Source organism: Rosa chinensis, chromosome 5, assembly GCF_002994745.2.
Source record: "Rosa chinensis cultivar Old Blush chromosome 5, RchiOBHm-V2, whole genome shotgun sequence".
NCBI lineage: Eukaryota > Viridiplantae > Streptophyta > Magnoliopsida > Rosales > Rosaceae > Rosa > Rosa chinensis.
In genome coordinates, this window is record NC_037092.1 from 18,576,515 (window position 1) to 18,598,729 (window position 22,215).

The window sequence follows — 22,215 nt, forward strand, 5'->3', positions numbered from 1 at the left end:
TGCATGTATGGTGGAGAGAAGCCAACAAAGACAACCCGAGCTGCTTTGACAACAAGTTCTGGTCAAATTAGTGAGGTATGGTTGTGGCATCGCCGTCTTGGGCATCCTTCTTTTAGCAATATGAAAAAAAACATGCCTTCTTTGTTTATTGGGATAAATGAGTCTACTTTACATTATGAAACCTATGTTCTTGCTAAGAGTCATCGTGCTAGTTATCCTTCAAGTGTTTCCAATAAAAGTGCTACCCCTTTTGATATTATTCACTCTGATGTGTGGGGACCTTCCAGAGAACCCACTGTTTCTGGAATGCGTTATTTTGTCTTGTTTATTGATGATTGCACTTGATTATCATGGGTAGCATTGCTTAAATCTAAGGATGCTGTGTTTTCTGCTTTTCAAGCCTTCCAAAAAATGATTCAAACACAGTTCAATTGTCATATTAAAGTTTTTTGTTCTGATAATGGGGGAGAGTTTGTTAATCATGATTTTCAGAAACATTTCCAAGAACAAGGTATAATCCATCAAACCACTTGTCCCCAAAGACCTGAACAAAATGGTGTGTCTGAACGTAAAAACTGTCATCTTTTAGACATAGCACGAGCATTGTTATTTGGTGCTCATATGCCCAAGTATCTGTGGGGTGAAGCAGTTCAGACTGCTTCACATCTTATTAATCGCCTTCCTTCCAGTGTTCTTCAGGGGCGTATTCCCTTTGAAGTCTTGTCAACCCATGTCTCTATTCCTTCCTTCCATAATCTTCCTGCCCGTGTCTTTGGTTGTGTAGCCTTTGTCCACATACCCAAAAATCAGAGGTCAAAGTTGGATGCCCGAGCTCTGAAATGTGTATTTGTGAGTTATAGTTCTCATCAGAAGGGCTACAAGTGCTATCATCCACCTACTCGGAAGTTCTATGTTACAATGGATGTAACATTCTATAAGGACATTTGTTATTTTACCCCCAACAACATTTCTTTTCAGGGGGAGAATGAGTTTATTGACGAGATATTTGTTGGTGGAGCATTGAAGAAAAATCATGAGGATGAAGAAGAATGTACTGACTACCATGATTCGACTGGTCAAAGTATCCAAATCAACCAATCAATGACAGATCCGAAGGAACAAAGAAGCTTTATTGACCAGTCAAACTTATCCATCAACCAGTCAAATCCTAGGGAACATAGTCTTGACCAGTCAAATTCTGTGGCAGAAGAACACCGAACCTTTTTCGACCAATCAGAAAATCAAGCCAAAGAACCTTTGACAGTGACTCCCCCTCCTCAATTATCCCTCATTGACCAAGATTTCCCAAGTTCTGAAGATTATCTAGAGGTACGTTCTAAATCCATATATGCGTCTAATAATAATGTTGAACCTACTCTTGTTGAGTCTGGCCCAACCAAATATTCCTTACCTAACCGATCAACTCGTGGTCAACCTACCAAGAAGTGTTAATGTTAGAAACTGAAAGCTCTAATTAACGTTAGAGAGAAGAGAGAGAGAGAAGACACCCAACATATAGTGGTTCGTCTCCCGCCATAGCGGGAGACTACGTCCACTTGAATATTGCACTATATGTGTCAGGCCTTGAGGCCCAACATGATTACAGGAGGTGTTGTAATGGGATGATTTTAGTTGTGGGAGGAGGCATTCCTTTTATAGGTGAAGGAATGCTTCTCCTTTACATTTTCTTAGATGTGGGACAAGAACCCACTATTCTAGTCTTGAAGCCATGTTGTTAAGGCAACTTGGCAAGGTTGGGAACTTGGCTTCCCCACAAGCTCTTGAGCACTTCCGACATCATGGCGTAGCTTGGACGTCGGGCTATGGGATTCATATTGTCGTTGGGTCCCACCATGGCTCGTGGGCCCCCCACGAGGGTGTTGTTTATGCTTGGTGACATAGATATTAGCCTTATTAGTAGAGGTATCTACAAGTCCCCGAAGTCCCTAAGTGAGAGGAGCTTCTTGGTTGGAGAGTTATAAACATGATGTCATCAAGCATAAATAATGTCCGAGAGGCGCCTAGTCCCTACAAGTCCCCGAACTCCGTAAGCAAGAAGAGACTCGTTAACCTGCACAACAAAGACAAGAAAAATGCGCATATGTAAAATGCTTGTTGTATTGGGCAATGTACGTGAGTTGTATTGATATGCATTGGCATATCCGAATGTACGAGGTGCACGATACATGTTGATGTATATATGTGAATGGTGTCGAGTACGATTGGTTTATGGCATATGAGCTCGAGAATGCACATGATTATGTAAGCATAGTAAGAATGATCATATGAGGTGAATACGATGCATAAAATGTGTGATGTGCGCAAGGAAATGAATGAGGTTGAGATGATGAGGTTACACCCGTGAGGCGTATGTTGCACGAATCGTGAATGCTAGAGTTTGTAACTCAAATGCGGATGTTTATGTTAGTTTGGTTTCCGCTCGTATTAATGGAACGGGAAACGAATTCGATTTGTGGCAAATGACAAATGGTAGAAGAATTCAATGTTCCATTAATGTGCATTATGCTGAGGAGACGCGAGTGTAAAGCTCGGGAATGCCGGGAAGGCAAGAGCGTTAGAGCTCGGGGATGCCGTGAGGCATTTAACGGGTAATTCGAAGGTGATACCGTGAGGCATGAGCGTAACCGTTGCTAATTATGTTGGGCCATATGTGCAAGTCCCCGAAGTCCTCAGTCAAGGAGGGTTTTCTTGCAAGGTTGATATCAAAGCGTAGCTTTGTGCCATATATTGAGCATAATGAGTGCGAGTGCGTCGTCCATCTAGAATTTTGTTGGAGCGAACACTTTTGCCCTTTCGGGTGGGCCCCTGCTAGGCCCTCCGAGGAGTCCCGAACTCCTGGTTATAGACCTCCGTATGGTCGAAAAATTGTTTGATGAGTGGAGCTGCGTTTGAGCAGTGGGCGTTAGGTGGCGAACCTAATCTTTCATATCCAAGCGTCGAGGGTTAACTGCCGGATCAATGGCTGCCATGGGCTGTGTTAACCGGTCCCTTTACTCTTTCCTGAAGGAGAAAATCTTGACTGCAATACCACGTAGCGGTCACTGTCACTGTGAAGCGTTGCCTTACCGCTTGGTGGTTGGTCGTAGACCACAGACTCGTGGAGTCTAAACCCGTTTTAGTTATTTTTCCCGTAGGGAGTGTTTGACAAAGTATGGTGCCCGGAGGCTAGACAATATATTTACATATAGTGTACATATAAATCTTGCTAATTGTATGAAGGACAATAAATGAGCATAGCAAGTAATATATGCGGATCTTATGACCATGTAATGTGCATAATATAGATAGTTGCAAGTGTAATGGGTGTCCATAAATTTTTTTTTTTTGTTTTGTTTTTTTGGAGTAGCTCTCGGTGAATAGTATGAAGCATTGTGAACTTGGGGCTTAACTAAAGCATGTTGGATATGTTCGAGCGAGTTGGGTTGTGTTCGAGCAAGTTGGGTGTAATTGAGCGGGTAGGCGCTATGCGAGCATGCGGGGCTTGGCCCAAGCAAGTTGTGGCCCTGCTCGATACCCAAGTGAGTCGTAACCCAAGCAAGTCATAATCCGGACAAGTTTAATTAAGTCACAAGTGTGACAACGTTTCAAGCATGACATAGTTTGTTTAAGTGAGTGTCACATTAAATTGATTTAAGCATGACATGTGTATAGCATGTACTTGTAGTAAAGTTTGCTAATAACATTTTGCATTTTGTAAACATGCTTAAGGATCATTGAGACGTATGTGAAGCATGACATATGTAGCATGTGAGGCCTAGAAAGTGTTGCCAAATTTACGAGATGTTGTAGGCATGCTCAAAAGTTATGAAAGCATGGCATGGTAATAGCTCAAATTGAAAGAGCGTAAAAGAGAAGATATAGTTACTTATCTTATGCCGATTTGGAGCGAGTTGGAATTGGAATTTATATGTAAGTACCCAAACCATGTTGGAGTTGTTCAAGCATGACGCTTCAAGTGATCGAATAATGACCGCAAATAGCTTGTTTGGCCTTGTTCGCATAAGAGGTGTTTGGTTTGGAGTGATTGATCTTTCTTCCTCTAGAAACACAATAAGTGATTAATACATAAGTTTGTAATCAATATTTGCAGCTTGTTCTTAAGCTTTGATATAATCAAGATTTTGAATATATGTATAAAGTATAAGCAATGTAGCAACAGATGACAAATAACTTATGTGATTCTGTATCACTAATATGATAAGCTTTGTTTAATCAGCCAATATGATACATATGTGGCTGTGTGTAGTTAAGTCTGAATGTATAGACATAGTGGCTATGTTTAATAATCATGCTCTTGTGTGTATTTGATATAAGCAACAGAATAGGCAATTTGGTATTTATGGTTTGCTCACTGGAGATACATTTTGCATGTATTGAGACGTAATATTTAGATGCCACTAAAATTATACAAGTGAAAAATCATGGAGCCCCATACTGACAACAGAATGAAATGATATATATATATATATATATGCACAATTTGGAACGTATAACATTCTTGAGGTCTAGGATTTGACAAAGGAGTATGGCTAAAGTTTTGATTGACTAAAAGAATGTAATGGCATGGTACTTTCATGTTAAGAAAATGCGCAGTGATGAGCATTGGGTTTCCATTCACACCTCATAAGCTGCAAGGCTAAAAGTGCATATAGTATTGACGGCATGAGTTCTCATGCTTGTGTGTCAATAAATGAAGGGGGACGGTGCATGCAACCAATAAGCATGGCCATATATGTTTAAAAGAATGCTTATGCTGCCAAAGCGTGGCACTATATTAGGAGCATAACAGGTATGTATATAATCAACACATGATGAGTCATGGGGCAATTATATAATTGGATAAGCATGTGATTTGCAGGACCCGTCATATATATCTAACACTGTGAGCATGCTTATATGATTCAGAATCATGAAGATAGCATGTAAATATACAACAGCACTTATCTCAGACTTGCAGACTCCGCAAGAGGATGGTGAGGATTGCTATTTTCAATGTTCTAGGATCGAAGAGAGTTGCTGATCGATTGCCGGAATGCCCAGAATAAATGATGAGTGTTCGTTAGGATTTCTTGGAGGTGCTGATCGATTAGCGGAGCTTTTGTTATTGGCGGAGCCGCTGCGATGCCTAACCGACTAGGTCAAGATTGTTGACGCTGGAGGTGTTTGTTGGAGAATGGTACTCTTGGAGGAGCTTTGTTTAGCGGGTCTGCTGCGTTAAGCTTTGTGCCGCTGCGCTAAGTTGGTTGTGACGGGAACGTCAATGGTCACAACGAGAGCGTCAATGGTTGTGATGGGAACGTTCGGTGGTTTGGCTGTGTGCATCCGGCAAGTCTGCATAAGTGAGCAATCAAAGAGGACATAGCTTTGGCGCTAATGCTGATCAGGGGATAAAGCTTGGCGGTAGAGCTTCTGGGTGTCTAAAGTAAATACCGCTAGAGGTGGTGGTAAGCCATGAAGCTGCGTCAAATTTTTTGTATGGCGGTGGTTCTTGTTGGCGGTGCGACAACAAATAAGGCTCAAAGTTGGCGGTTGGCTGGCCGCCAAGATTGCAAGGGTTGATCAAAGCTTGACGGACCTTACTTAGCGGAGGCTTGCATAGCGGTGCCTAGCGGTTGTCGGAGCTTTGCTTAGCGGTTGGCGGAGGTGCCTTGCTTGGTGAAGTGTCACTGGCGGTAGTGTATGTCGTTCAAACTTTACCTGGCGGAGGATTGTGCTTACCCATTCGCTGATCTTAGAAGGCTGCTTGTGAAGCTTGGCAGTTAATGAGAATTATTAGCTGAAGAGGTCGTCAATATTCCTGATGAGAAGCTCCGTCAATAATCGCCATTAAGAATAGTGAGGGGAAACCTCGTCGAGAAGCTCTGCCAAGAAGCTAGCATGACGCTGATGGTGATGCAGGAATTGGGTGACTGCTTATCGGTGACCCAATTAGGTGAATTGACTCGCTAAAAAGGAAGTAACGGCCGTTACATTAGGTGATGGGGTGATTCAATGAAGACTTGTCGGTGCTGAAGCGAGATTGAGCGATGACGCTGATCAAAGAAGATGAACTACTGCAATTGAATGAGGATGTCGGTTCGACATTGAGGCATGTGTTGGTGGTGATTGAGGAAGAAGATTGGGTGCACGCCAAAGGTGGAGGTGACACAGCGTCAACTGATTCAGTGAATAGCCGAAGGATGCAGTGCAGATTACGGAGGTGAAGGGAGTAGTGTTGATGATGGAGTGTGTCAAGGATGGCGGAAGTCATGCTTATAGGTGGCCAGACTAGATTTATGGGTGTCCAAAGTAAATGGGCACCGACAGTTTTTTTTTTTTTTTTTGTTTATCGCCAAGTATGGAACTCTTTTGTGTTTTTACCATCAAAGATGGGATATTTTGTTGCCTTTAGTTGGCGTTGACCTGTCTTTAATTGGCGTTGACCAACCTTGATTGGCGTTGACCAGCAGTTTGACGTCTTGCATTCGGAGCCAAAGATGATCCGAGAAGATTGAGACAGTGTTAATCAATGAAGATGATCCCAGTGAGCAACTTTGATAACTCAAAGAAGAAAATAAAAATTCTTTAAGCTCCGTTAAGCTGACTTAACGCATGGTAAGTGACGAAGCCATTGTATCGACTTCCCACAGACGACGCCAATGTTAATGTTAGAAACCGAAGACTCTAATCAACGTTAGAGAGAAGAGAGAGAGAGAAGACACCCGACATATAGTGGTTCATCTCCCGCCATAGCGGGAGACTATGTCCACTTGAATATTGCACTATATGTGTCGGGCCTTGATGCCCAAGGCCCAACATGATTACAAGAGGTGTTGTAATGGGATGATTTTAGTTGTGGGAGGAGGCATTCCTTTTATAGGTGAAGGAATGCTTCTCCTTTACATTTTCTTAGATGTGGGACAAGAACCCACTATTCTAGTCTTGAAGCCATGTTGTTAAGGCAACTTGGCAAGGTTGGGAACTTGGCTTCCCGACAAGCTCTTGAGCACTTCCGGCCATCATGGTGTAGCTTGGACGTCGGGCTACAGGATGCATATCGTCGTTGGGTCCCACCGTGGCTCGTGGGCCCCCACGAGGGTGTTGTTTATACTTGGTGACATAGATATTATCCTTGTTAGTAGAGGTATCTACATAGTCTTGACCAGTCAAACTTATTGACCAGTCAAAGAAGCTTTATTGACCAGTCAAACTTATCCATCAACCAGTCAAATCCTAGGGAACATAGTCTTGACCAGTCAAATTCTGTGGCAGAAGAACACCGAACCTTTTTCGACCAATAAGAAAATCAAGCCAAAGAACCTTTGACAGTGACTCCCCCTCCTCAATTATCCCTCATTGACCAAGATTTCCCAAGTTCTGAAGATCATCTAGAGGTACGTTCTAAATCCATATATGAGTCTAATAATAATGTTGAACCTACTCTTGTTGAGTCTGGCCCAACCAAATATTCCTTACCTAACCGATCAACTCGTGGTCAACCTACCAAGAAGTATGAGCCCATTCTTCATGCTAAATCTAAATATCCAATTGCAAACTTTGTGTCAACTCATAGATTGTCAAAGTCATATAAATCTTTTGTGCATCAAATATCCTCTGTATCTGTACCCAATAAAGTGCAGGAGGCTTTGAGAGATCTAAAGTGGGCCAAGGCAATGGAAGAAGAAATGGAGGCGTTAGAAAAGAATCACATATGGAAACTTGTACCACTTCCTCGTGGCAAAAGGATTGTTGGGTGTAGATGGATTTTTATTGTGAAACATAATGCAGATGGTACAATAAGCAGGTATAAGGCGAGGTTGGTGGCGAAGGGGTTTACTCAGACATATGAGGTTGACTATGATGAGACTTTTGCTCTAGTAACCAAGATGAATACTGTTCGGGTGTTATTATCATTGTCAGCTAATCTGGACTCGCCACTCCATCAGTTCGATGTCAAAAATGCATTCCTTCATGGGGAATTAAATGAAGAAGTGTACATGAATATTCCTCCTGGTTATGCACCAGATACACCTGGTGATGTTGTGTGCAAATTGAAGAAGTCTCTTTATGGACTTAAACAGTCACCCCGAGCGTGGTTTGGCAGATTCACTCAGTGCATGAGACGCTTTGGATACAAGCAAAGCAATTCAGACCACACCTTGTTCCTAAAGCACCAAAAGGGAAAGGTAACTGTGCTTATTATATATGTGGATGATATGGTGATAACAGGGGATGACTTGGTAGAAATTGGAAGTCTTCAGAAGAAGTTGCCATCTGAGTTTGAGATGAAGAATTTGGGAGACTTGAAGCATTTCTTAGGGATTGAGGTAGCCAGGGGCAAAGACGGCATCTTCTTATGTCAACGCAAGTATGTGTTGGACCTCTTAGCAGAGCATGTTGGATTGTTGCCCGATTGACACTCCAATCGAGCAAAATCATAAACTAGCAGAATATCCTGATCAGGTTCCAACTGACAAATCAAGATACCAGAGGTTAGTAATTTGTCACACACTAGACCTGATGTTGCTTATGCAGTTAGTGTTGTGAGTCAGTTTATGCATAATCCAAGTGAACGGCATATGGAGGCAGTGGTAAGAATCTTGAGGTACTTAAAGTCAGCACCAGGAAAATGTTTAATGTTTTCTAAATATCAACACCTCAATGTTAGTGGATATACAGATGCAGATTGGGCCGGTTCTATCACAGACAGGAAGTCTACATTTGGATACTTCACCTTTGTGGGAGGAAACCTTGTTACCTGGAGAAGTAAGAAGCAAAAAGTTGTTGCAAGGTCAAGTGCTGAAGCTGGATATAGAGGTATGGCACATGGAGTGTATGAACTTCTGTGGCTACAAAATTTACTTTGACATTTGGGTTTTAAACCTAAGTCAGCAATGCAATTGTACTGTGATAACAAAGCAGCTATTGACATATCACATAATCTTGTGCAACATGACCGTTGATCGACACTTCATTAAGGAAAAGCTTGATGCAAAGTTAATCTCCTTTCCTTTTGTTCCAACCGAGGAGCAATTAGCGGATATACTTACCAAAGCTGTATCTAACAAGTTGTTCCATGACTCACTAGCTAGGCAAGGTGGGTCTTCGTGACGTTTATGTCCCAACTTGAGGGAGAGTGTTGACTTGTGAGTCATGTTGTGTAGAATAAGTTTGCTGGCATATAAAGTAAACTTGTAGGAGAAGGATCTTGGAGGACAAGTACACTTGGAGAGTAAGTTTACTTAGAGAATAAGATGTGTAATATAGTAGTGTAGGGCTTGTATATAAACCCCATTTACACCATTGAATTGATATGAGAAAATTCATCACTCACAAATATCTCTTCCTTTCCATTTCATATTTTGACTAAGCCAGGTTCCACCCAGGTGCTTTGAGTATTAGTACATGGTTGTAGATATAGCTTGCATTTATCTGTTAGGTAGTTTCGATATGAAGAAATCCAAGCACGGCCACAAAGCTTAGGGAGTGTGTTCAACTATACTGGACCGGTACAACTGATATAGATACTGCATTTATGATCTTTTGGATTTCTCCTAGCTAGCTAGTCTGGCATACTACTGGAACTGTATGTGAGATAATTGAGGAACAACATGGTTATAAAGTTGAACTTTGGTTACGAATCTCATTTCAGTTTTTGGTTTTTTCTCAAAAGATCGTCTCCATGTTTCTACTTGATGTAAAAATTGACCAGATTTACTATCTCTCTTCCTCTAGTTTGGCAGGCATGTATGTCGCCAGCTAGCCTACCTATTTTGGCCTCATTTGGTTGATTGATTGATATGATACTGGTTGGCATGTACGAGATGCGCTAATAGTTACCAAGTAAAATTGAGTTTATATGCAGGGTTTACCATGTTGTTAAGCATAAGTGTCGAACGCATTTACAACCGAGCTTCTCCATATATAGAAGATTGTGTCCTACATTTGGTAATGCAAGCCTGGCTTCTTCTCCACAGTTCTGTTGGCTCGTAATAGCCTTAGATCGGGCATCATTAAAATAATAATTCCTATTTGATTTAGTCTAGCATGACATGATTTTCAACCGTACCTTAGTTTTAAGGCTTCAATTGGTTCATAGAAGAAAAATTAATTTTTTTTTTTGTCTTTTTAAATTAAAATTTCTATCAAGTTTTTTTTTTTTTTTTTAGAATGGTCAAGTTTCCTTTTCTATGTTTGGACTTCATCAAATTGAATGCTGACGGCTCATGGATCAAGAGCAGTGGTGAAGGTGGTGTGGGCGTTGTAGCGAGGAATGCTTCAGGCCAATTGGTAGGTGGTGTGGCGAAGCAAACCCAAGCAAACTCGGCCCTCTAAGTTGAACTACAGGCAATTTCATAAGCACTTTCTTTGGCATCTGGGCAAGGGTGGGACAAAGTGAAACTTGAATCAGACTCAAGAGAGGCTCTAAATGCAATCAAGGGAAAAAAGAACTCAAGCTGGGAAGTGTACCCAATTCTCAGACAAATCAGACGGAAGGAAGCTCTGCTTTCCTAGATCAGGTGGTGTTGGGTACACCCTGAAGTGAACCAAGCAGCAGATTGCTTGGCATCACTTTCCAGGAGGAGGTTATGCACTGAGGCGTGGGTCAATAGACCCCCAACCTCCCTTGTTTTCATTCTCTCGAAGGACGGTCTCCCCTGCACTCCAAATGTTGAAATTGATATGCCGATGACTGAGTAGCTCCGCTTTGGTTCCCTCCATCTTTTCTTTTCTAGTTTTGCTGCTTTGTTTCTATTGTCTAGTATCTTAGCTTTTCTTTTCTTTAGCTTTGTATCAGGCATCATCTGCGAGTTGGGCTAGATAGCCAGTTCTGTTTTTCCCTTCTTTGAGACTCCTGGTTGACTCTAGGGCCCATACCTTGTCTCTGCCTGCGGGCGTTTTATGAAAGAATTCCTTCAGACCAAAAAAAAAAATTGTTTGGTAAAGCAGGGAAAACATTCAGGAAATGCCATTTGATTTTCCTTCTAGCGTTTGGTTGGTGCAGGAAGAAAAACAAAAATATATCAATGTTTCAACTTTCAATAAGATACCCTTGTATTTTAAAATAAAAATAACGTCATGGAAATTCAAAAGTACACCAATTTTGGCAATAGCACATTTGAGCAAGGATGTTGTAATCCAAAGTTTTAATAATAAATGCTGAGAAAGAAGAAATGAAAATCAATCCCATGGACTCTGAAATGAATGATTTCCCCCCCCCCCCCCCCTATTTTTCTCTCTATAAGGAAAATACTTCCAAAGTTTGTGCCTACCAAACAAAGAAAATGAATGACTTTCCTTTCTTGATTCCTCAGATCCGTTAACCAAACATGGTCTAAGTCTCATCATGTTCGCCACAACTGATTTAGTAGCTAATGCTACACTAAATATTGAAAATGGAGAGGTTGAAACTTTGTCTAAATGGTAAATTTAACACCCATAATAGATTTCTGAATAGTAATATATTTTAAATTGTGAATGTCCATCTCCATATATTTATGTCTAATAACACCAAGTCACCAAATTTACCATTTATATTGTTTGGTAATAAATAAGATCCTAAATTTCATTTGAATTTTCCAAATGAGTGTTTTTTTTAAAAGGAAATTTCATTGAAACATTAGTGATTACAATCACTTAGAAGGGCATCCCTTATAAATCCGGGAGCATTAACAAACCACACTTGACTCTCTATGAACTGACAAGCATGTTTGGCTAGAGTATGAGCTACTTTATTAGCGTCCCGAGGTGTGTCTAGCACCTTGAATTCCCGATTTCGCCGCATCACAATCCTGGCTTCGTCAACCAATAATCCCAAGCCAGAGAGGTCAGGCTCTTCACTGGCTAACAATTGCACCAAGAGTAAGCAATCTGACTCAAAGACCACGCTCCTGTAATAAAGAGTTTCAACCAACTTCATTCCCTCCAACAACTTCATTCTGTCTTCAAAATGTGTTATTTTCAAAACTTCAATTTAATTAAAAAATTTAAATTTTTAAGACCACAGTTTATCTTTAAAAATCATTCTCCACTCAATATTTCAAAGAAATTATTAGATAAGGCAAACGTATCAAGTAACTGGTGTCACCAAAGGTCTAAAATTACCCATAATTAATTAAACTAAAATACTCAAAACAGCCCATGTATAAACCATAAACACTTATTTACCCCATTCCACACTGAAATGTCATCAGCATCCCAAGTTCCCAAACATCATGAATGCACACGACCTCCTTCACAGTTTCATAGTGGAATTTGACATGACACCCGTGTGTCAGTGCGCTTACTTTTTAAAATGAAACGGTGACACTACATGGACATGAGTATATGGCAAAGCAGTGCACTAGAGTACTATACTAGTAGAGAGTAGAGACTAGTAGCGTAAAGCGTTCGATCAGTCTCTGGTCCCGAAAACAAAAGGATGGACTTGAATTCTGATGAGCTTCTCTCTTGCCTTCTAATGGAAGTCCTTGGGTTTGAGAAGCGTATCAAGCACTACACCAACTATCAGAGAATACTCTTGGTCGGAGAAGGAGACTTCTCCTTTGCCGTTTCCTTAGCCAGAGCTTTCGGCTCTTCTAGAAACATGGTAGCCACTTCTCTCGACGACAGAGGTAAAATCTTGTTTCTGAAACGACCCGGTTTTGAATCTTAATTCAAGAAACCAATTTCATGCTTTGTACGCTAATTTGGTTCTGAAATTTATGGTTTGGTGATGACCCAAATGAGATAACTGATAGATGGGACTAAAGATTTGTTTGGTCTTTCTGTTCAAACTTCAAAGTTCAAACTAGAGTGTTTCTGGTTAAAAACCTTCTCGTTGATTGTTAGATGGGACCAAAGATTCGATCTTCTTGGTTAAACTAGAGGGTTTCTGATTGAGATTCTTTTGGATATTAATTGTAGAGTCATTGATGAGAAAGTATTCAAAGGCTATGAGCAATGTGATGGAATTGGAGAACAGGGGATGCGTAGTACTTCATGAAGTGGATGTGCACGGAATGAGCCAACACCCTTTTCTGAGTTGTATTCGGTTTGATCGAATAATCTACAATTTTCCTCATGCCGGCTACTTGCGTGGTCCATTATCATCCGAGTACAATCAGTTTCAAATTTGGTGAGTTCATAGTTAGAACAAATCCCATGTATGCAGTTGTTTTAGGGGTCATGGTACATTTTATGTGTTGATTGAGGCTGAATTTATTTTTGGCGGGACTTGGGGTTTATATCAGATAGTTTTTTAGTGGATCATGTAGATTGTGCAGATCTGAGACTGAGTATATTTTAGGGGGAGAAGGGTTAATGTTCAGATTTGGCAAGTTCAAACAAAAGCCATATATGCAGTGTTTTATGACGATAATGATAGATTTTATGTGTTGATTGATGCTTTAGCTTGTTTTGGGGGAAAGGGTTTAATGGGTAGAGGGGTTTTTATTAGATTTGAGAATTGAATTGATGCTTGGCTGTTGGGTTGTAACGCACAGCAATGAAACAAGGTAGTTGGATTGTAGATTAAAATTCATGAATTTTCAGGTTCCATCAGGATTTGGTGAGGGGATTCTTCAAGAATGCGCGTGAAATGCTTACCGAAATAGGAGAAATTCATGTGACACACAAGACAACATATCCTTTCAGTCGATGGGAAATAGTGAAGTTAGCAGAAGAGGTTGGGTTGTATTTGCTTCAGGAAGAAAAGTTCTCAAAATGGGATTATCCAGGTTATGAAAATAAGAGAGGAGCTGGGTTATGTGATCAAACTTTTCCTGTTGGAGAATGTAGCACCTTCAAATTTGGGAAGATATTGTACCATTCTACCCCTTCCAGTTACTATATTGACTTGGTTCGGGCTTACGGTCAGGATTCTCGAACTAACGGTCCTTACATGCACCACTGTAAGCTACGAACTTTGATGCTTAAGTTTTCGTCAAAATTTCTATTGATTTTACTTCAACGAGTTTGCATATGAATTCTGTGAGCCTAAATCTTTTTCAGGGTTAATACACCCAATGGGCTAATTGACCAAGCAATTCCTTCCAGATGAAAAGCTGAACTCTGTTTTCAAGTTTGCTTCCCCAAATTTTTCATTTTTCTGAAGTATAATTTTGTTTGCCACTACTTATCATGATATATCATTATGCATTCATATGACATGTGTATGTATAGCTAATACATTATGTTCGGAATACAGTTGACCATTTCTATTGTATTTTGTGGCAAATTCACGATACACAAACTGACATCATATCATTATGGTCACTTGTCAAAATAATTGAAATGTGTGTAATTTTGGAAGCTGGCATTGGACATAGTGAGGAAGTGGTCGTGGCTGTAGGTTTGAGTAGTTGAACGCTTGTAATTTCTCATGTATGTTGTTTGAATTGTTGATTAGAAAGACATGAGAAATAACCATGAACGTGAACATTTGTATCTTCATCATGAATTTGAACCGAGGAAATTTAACAAATTCTTGTTTTTCTTGCAGGCCATTCTTTTATATAAAGTGATCTCAAGTTCTCAACTGCTAGTGTAGTATCGACCAGTACCTCTTTTGACCAGAATGTAAGCCGATGGTTTTGAAGAGATGGGTCTCATCATTAGATCATGAACTTGACAGTATATATCTAGGCATCTAGCTTGCACTGATCTTTGCAGGATGAGCTCTCTTTTTTGTCAACTGTAGAATGAAACCGGTTAAGTTCTGAGCTCTCTTTTGTGTCAACTGTCGGATGTTGCAACCTGTAAATTTAAATATCTAAATGTAGAGTTTTCCATCATCAGCGTCTCCACATTAGATTAATAGTAGTGCCGTGCTTGCTATACAGTTACCGGAACCCTCGATTAATTTACTGCCTTTTCTATCTTATGTCAGTGGGGTTTGCTTTCGTTGATGCTAGAAACAGCTCAATGGACAATGGTACATCATGATTCATGAATACGTAAAGACTACTCAAGCTTTAGCTTCTTAAGTTCTTTTCTAAGATCAATGTTGCAAGAGCACCAGACGAAATACTTCATTTATTCTTTCAAACTTTAAATAGACGATAACAATGCAGCTTAGCGCTCATGACAGCCAATTCTCGAGTACATCTAGTACCTTTGAAGGTGCTAGACATGCCAACTCTAAAGCTTTCATCGCAGTTCCCAGCTCCTCTTTTATTTACATAACCTGGATATTGCCATGGGTAGAATGTTTCTTCGTCAACCAGATATAACCCAGCCTCCTTTGCCAAGTTCACTATTTCCCACTCTGTAAAAGGAAATCTTGTATTGTGTGTCACATGAATACGTCCAAGGCTACTCAGCATTTGACGTGCGCTCATGAAGTATCATTAGACTAGGTTTTTATGTGCCCTAAAAAGCATGATTATTTTAATTCGTACCATGACAAATTAGGAGTGAGAATAACATTGATACATAGTTTTTAGAACTTACAAAATTTGAGATTTATCGCTTTCCGATGAAAAAGAACCTCTAAAGTAACCCCGCATGAGGAAAATTATAGATTATACAATCACACCTCCTGTAAATAAGTTGGGGGTGGTGGCTCGTAGCATGCACATCAACTCCATGCAAGATTGTGCATCCCTTTTCCTCTAATTCCTTCAAGTGGCTCATAGCATTTGAGTAATTAACCCTTAATTCCTCTAGAGTTAATTAGCATACCAAACACTTTAGGTTATTTATTTTTCAAATAATTAGTGAGCATATAACGTACTTGAATATTGAGGTATATTGGTCAATGTTCATTTAGTTACCTCTGGAATTGAGTGAAGTAGCAACCATGTTGGCTGCAGAGCCAAATGTTGTGGCTAAACAAGAAGCAAAGGAAAAGTCTCCCTCACCCACCAAGAGTATCTTCTGAGAGCTGCTATAATGCACAATTCATTTCTCTTGTGCCGTGTCTTTTTTCCTCAGAATTCCTTGAACTTCTGATTTTTTTTTTTTTTTTTTACCGGAACTAAAACTGTTGGAGCATTTCCTCGATCAAATAGGTAGCAACACAGGTATTTCCGGTCAGCTGCTATTTATAAGTTGCAGTACGTAGAGATAGAATCAATATTCGTCTCGGAGTTGAATTTGAAGAGTGCCACTCTAAATCCATTAATTCAGTTCCAATTTCCAAACCTATGCATGCATTTTGGTAATTGAAAGGTCTCCTAGCTAGTTTAATTTTTTTCCCGTTCTGTTTAAGTTCATGGACCGCATCTCTCTGTATTATGAATGAGCACTAAATATTACTTAATTTTGCTCTGTTGGAAAAATGTAACTAGGTTAAAGAATATACCGGATGATTTTGGGTGCGTGTGGCGAATTTTCATGCCATACACGTGGACAACTTTGGGTGACGTGAAGCCCGTATGGTCGTGAGGCATGCACACGTGGGATAACCCGCTCTTCTACCATGATAAAGTAATCTGGGGTTCACATCCAAAACCAATTGGCAATGGATGGAGTGGCCCAAACTCTTATAAACTCACTAGCAAGTCCCATTTTTCCCATGTGGGATATATATACTCTCAACAGATTTTAGAGGGAAGTGGCTCCAACTGGTTCTTATTGACTTTCCGTATAATGTTTGAAAATCAGTCTAAAGTGATTGACACCGGTGGCAGATCCAGGATACAAAAATGGGGTGGGCTAATCTAAGGTTGCTTATAAGATATATATATATATATTTTTTTGTCAATAATGTTTCTTAAAATTTTGAGACACTGAGAATTAAACAAGAATATTTTATTTTTAGTTTTAAAGAAACACTAATAGAAAATTTACAAAACGTACAATGGAAGAAAAAATTGAGAAATAACCTTTTTTCATCCATTGAATTGATTTTTAAAGTTTTTCAAAACTATTGATATGTAACCTTTTGAGCAGGTTAAAAGTCATTTATACCCTATCCATATCCATATAAGTTTACAATCATTCTGTTAAAGTAAATCCTTATTTGTGTCTTGCCCAAACTCTAGGTTACTTGACCTAGTAGTAATAGGGTTTTAATTAGAGATAATCTCGGAGAATATCTTAGAGATTTTCATTGATTGTATGATTACCTGTCCTTGTACAATTCAGATTCTAAGCCTTATAATCCTCTATATAAAGAGGCCTCTATTATCAATGAGAACATATAGCAATTCTCTCTAAAATATCGATTCCCTAAAATACTTTATCAGCACGAAGCCTTAACCCTAAAATCCTAAAATCGTAGCCTTCAAAACCCTAGCAACTACCGCCCGCAGTAAGCCCCTGCAACAGCCCCCGTGTCACAACTCAACGCTAACCCTACCAGGTTAGCCTCATTGGCCCAGCAGAGCCTACGAACACTCCCCTGCCCTCACGCTCGCTCGCGACCCCGTGAGAGCGCCTTGCATCTGCTACCCCCGCAGCCCTCGCTCACTGCCCCCGCAGCAGAGCCTACGAACACTCCCCTACGCTCGCTGCTCCCCATGAGCGTGCCTTACATCCGCAACCCCGCAGCCATACGCTCACTCACTGCCCCCGCAGCTCCTACGAACCCCTGCGCTTTCTGCTCCCCGCATGCGCGCACTGCATCTGCTGCGCCACGGCTGGGCAATACCAGTAGCCCTGCAGCACCCGCAGCCTATCCCCGCAGCTCCCGCGTTTAGCTAGCCTCGCCCAAAGCTTGCTTGCCTCGCACATCCCCGCAACCTGTTTTCCAACACGCGCGTGTTCTCAAGCCCTGAATCAATAAGTAAGTCTTTGAGATTAAAGTTCCCGTTTTTGAAGTTTTCATTATTTTCTTCTTTTTCTCGGGGACTTGCAACCTCTCTTCTTCTACCCCCCTTTTCTTCTTCATAGGGGAGACCAAAAGTCAAATTATGGGGGTTCGTGCTCACACCAATCTTGGAGCTTGTAGAGTCCTCCAAACTTAGAGTTTGTTGAGATAAAACGATCGACCACAAACATCATTGTTTCGATCTAATCCAACCCCTCTTGGAATTGAATTTCTTGGAAGAGACTACGCTCGGAAATTCCCAATTTCTTGGAAGTGACTACGCTCAGAAATTTTTATTGTTTTTGTGGTAGCTTATTTTGCTCCGAAACTAACCCTATTTTCTTGTTGGCTTTTAGGGTGAGTAACCTGAACAAGTTGAGCTTCGCTCCACTAGAGACAACTGGCGCAGGATACCACAAGTTGGTCCATGATCTTCACCAGCATCTTAAGGCTGATAGGATCCTGAGTACGATCCAAGAGCCAAGTCAGGACGTGCTTACTTCTCAACAAGTTGCTGCTTTTGAAGCAAATAGAGCTACGAGAGAGGCGAATGAAGCTAAAGTCATCATTCTCATGACAAGGCACATGAATGACGTGCTCCAGAATTAGTACCTCAATGAGGAAGACCCAAGAAAACTATGGGTAGAACTCGAGCAGCGTTTTGGCAACGTCCGTGATTCCCTGCTTCCAGACTTAGAAGTCAGATGGCAGCCTCCGCTTCTGTGATTTCAAGTCTGTACTTGACTACAATTCGGAAGCACTTCATATCAAGTTTTTGATGGAATTCTGTGGGCAGAAAATCACTAATACGATGTTGATCGAGAAGACTCTCTCTACCTTCCCCGTCTCTGCATTAATGGTAGCCAAGAACTATCGGATTGATGTCAATGCTAGATGCATCACAAGATTTCATGAGCTTATTGGTGCCATGAATGTGACTGAAAAGCACGATAACACACTTATGAAGAACTATAACTCTAGACCTGTGGGAGCCAAGTCAGTTTTGGAGTCTAATTATAGTCACGCCCCTAAGAGAGGTCGCAAGGAGCGAAACCCTGCAAGGAGCGAAACCCTAAGGATAGGGATAATTCTCGCCCTAAAGAGGAAGGAAACCGTCAAGATAGGCGTGCAAGGAACCGTGGTGGTAAACATGTGAAGAGAGAGAGAGAGAGAGAGAGGCCAAGCCTCCGGTTATGGTGGTGAAGCCACCAAGGAAAGGAACCGTCCCCAAAACGCTTCTAAAGCGCCTCGATCAAGGGAACCTGACCATAAAGATGCTTGTCTTAGATGTGGACTACTTGGACATTGGGCAAGGGCGTGTAAAGCATCCTAGAATGTTGCAAACGCATACAAGATGTATCGTGAAGCGAGGGAGGCAAATTACATGGAACAAGAAGATCAAGATGGCGATCTCGATCTAAGGGTGGAAGACTACAAGGATCAAGACCCAGAAACTGGCGATTTTGATTAAGTCTTTTTATTTTCCAAGAGATGTAGGCAATTGCCATATTATTTTTGTAGTAGATGCCAATCGTTTAATCTTTCTTCAAAATAGGCGTACTAAATAAAATGTGATGTTTAGGAAGGCTTTGAGATTAGTGGTACTTAAGTGAGTCTTGCTCCACCGACATCTCTCTACTCACCTGGTCACATTTGCGTTGGAATTACCGAAAGAAGTTAGACGACTATCATTGTTTTGCATTAGCTAGTTTTTGGAATATATTTTCTCTAGTGAAAGAGACAATGATGTAACCCCATTGGCTTATTAATAAAAGTTGAGTTCTTTTCTTCATGACTCCTTTTTAATTACGAGATTTTCTTTTAGGAATGGATTCTGGAGAACTACAATGTCTTGCGGATAGTGCGACTACGCACACCATTCTACGCCATAGGTAATTATTCTTAGAGATATTGCCTACACATTCCTCTGTGACTACGATGTATGGGCCATCAGGTATAGTTCAAGGACATGGAATGACCCAATTCCTATTGCCAAATGGCACCTTGATTAAAGTCGCAGAACCTCTCTACGCTCCTAAGGAAAATCGAATCTTATTGAGCTTTAAAGATATAAGAGCTAACAGATTCCATGCGGAAACGCATACTGAGAACTGAAAAAAGCCTCTGCATTACCTCTAATGATTGCGGACATAAGCGCATCTTAGAGAAGGTTATGTGTCAGTTTAGTGGACTTTATGTCACTACAATTCGACCAATGGAATCCAATAATGTCATAAGAGAAGATCTCTTAGATTCAGACACATATTGGCTTTGACATGACCGATTACGAATCCTGGTCGTGATATGATGATCCGTATACTAAAAACTTCACACGGACATCCATTCTTCAGAGTGAGAAGAAGCAATAATCAAAAACTGATTCCAGGACTTAGTAAGACATCATCTGGCGCTACAGCTATCTTGGGACGCCATAAGGCCGCTTAAGTTCCTTATGACAACTCCATAAATGGCGCTACCCATGGCCATGACGCCATGGATGTCCCTCCCCATGGTCAAGACACAATGGATACCACTTTCCATGGTTCCAACACCATGATGGGTGATGTAGTCACACATTTTGCTTCTAATAGCGCTACAGACACTCAGGCCTAACCAAAATCCTCATTTGTTGCTTCTAAGGCCCCTCGCTCATTTTGCAAAGCCTGTTCATTCCAGAAATTTAGACCGAGACCATCCTATGCAAAGGATCCCAAAATACTCATTCCATTCTTACAGAGAATCCAAGGGGATATCTGTAGACCAATTCAACCATCATGCGGACCTTTTAAATACTTTATGGTATTGATTGATGCGTCGACACGCTGGTCACATGTCGCGTTGTTGTCCACTCGAAATGCTGCTTATGCTAAACTCCTTGCCCAGATTACCTGTCTATGGGCTCACTACCCTGACCATCCAATTAATTAGTCAATTTGACTTGATAACGCTGGGAAGTTTACATCGAAAATGTTCGATGACTATTGCATGTCACTCAGGATTTATGTAGAGCATCCAGTTCCTCATGTTCATACCCAAAATGGTCTTGCAGAAGCTGCTATCAAGCGACTACAGATGATAGCACAAATATTGGTTATGTGCACCAGTCTCCCTGTTTCTGCTTGGGGATATGCAATATTGCATGCAGCGACCCTAATTCGTCTACGACCCACTGCAACCCAATCTTACCCTGCGTTACAACTAGTGACTGGGTACGAGCCTGATATCTCGCACTTACACATTTTTAGGTGTGCCATTTATGTGCCTATTACGCCACCACAGCGTACTTAGATGGGTCCACAACGACGAATGGGCATCTATGTTAGCTATGAATCTCCAACTATCGTCCGCTATCTTGAACCCTGGACAGGCGATCTCTTTACCTCTAGATTTGGGGATTGTCACTTCGATGAGACAGTTTTCCCATCGTTAAGGGGAGATAAGAATACAGATGTTCAACATGAATGACAGGAATTGTCGTGGTCTGCCCCACTATGTCTCATCTCTATCCTCGTACCACACAGTCCAAACTTGAAGTGTGAAGAATAATTGAGCTCCAGAATGTAGCAGATACTCTACCTGATGCATTTTCTGATGTTGCCAAAATGACGAGATCACACATACCTGCTGCAAACATGCCTGCAAGGATCGATGTCCCGAATACTGGACATAATGCCACTCCTGTGACACCAGGAGATGGCGTCATTGCCCAGAATGGAAATGATGTCGTGTCTATGGCCGCAGGTCTCACAAGAAAGCGCGGTAGACCATTTGGTTCAAATGATACTCGCCCTAGAAAAAGGGAGAATGAAATCTGTCCCATGAGAATGTTCCAGATTATGGTAATGTCTAAGAGACATCATTGGGGGATGCCTCAATGTCAGAACCTATCCTTGAGAATGTAGAGATCTCTGTAAATTACAATAGTGTACATGGGACGAGGGAAAGAAGCTCTATCATCATTGATGATGTATTAGTGTATTCAGTGGCGTGTGAGATTATTGAGACCAATGACATCGAACCACGCTCCGTTGATGAATGCCAACGTAGAGCTGACCAGCCAAAATGGAAAGATGCGATCCAGGCAAAACTTGATTCTTTAGCGAAAAGAAAGGTCTTTGGCAAAGTTGTCCAGTTGGTCACAAATGGGTATTCGTTAGAAAGCGTAATGAGAGAAATGAGATTGTAAGGTACAAAGCTCGCCTTGTGGCGCAAGGCTTCTAACAATGCCCTGGAGTCGACTACGAGGAGACCTATTCTCCCGTAATGGACGTCATAACATTCAGCTACCTTGTCAGTTTGGTAGTTTCCGAAAAACTGAACATGCAGCTTATGGATGTGGTTACTGCGTATCTATATGGGGATCTAGATACAGAAATATACAAGAAGGTTCCTGATGAACTTCAGTTACCCAAATCAAGTGGCTCTAAACCACAGAGCGCGTTTGCGATTAGATTGAAACGCTCACTATATGGATTGAAACA

At 41.0% G+C, this 22,215-nt stretch overlaps 1 protein-coding gene across 2 annotated transcripts; it reads left to right on the forward strand.

Annotated features, from left to right (window-relative positions):
• The first annotated feature begins 12,344 nt into the window (after positions 1–12,344).
• LOC112166872 (uncharacterized protein At4g26485) lies at positions 12,345–14,876 on the forward strand. 2 transcript variants are annotated; one of them, XM_040506798.1, is made up of 4 exons: positions 12,345–12,614; positions 12,907–13,117; positions 13,534–13,892; positions 13,993–14,476. In XM_040506798.1, the coding sequence occupies exons 1-4, from the start codon at positions 12,422–12,424 to the stop codon at positions 14,013–14,015; spliced, it is 786 nt and encodes a 261-aa protein (XP_040362732.1). In that variant the 5' UTR covers positions 12,345–12,421; the 3' UTR covers positions 14,016–14,476. The 2 variants fall into 2 exon arrangements, with proteins under 2 accessions (XP_040362732.1, XP_024159563.1); XM_024303795.2 differs by lacking the exon at positions 13,993–14,476 and adding an exon at positions 14,483–14,876 and having other exon boundaries at positions 12,346–12,614.
• The last annotated feature ends 7,339 nt before the right edge of the window (positions 14,877–22,215 follow it).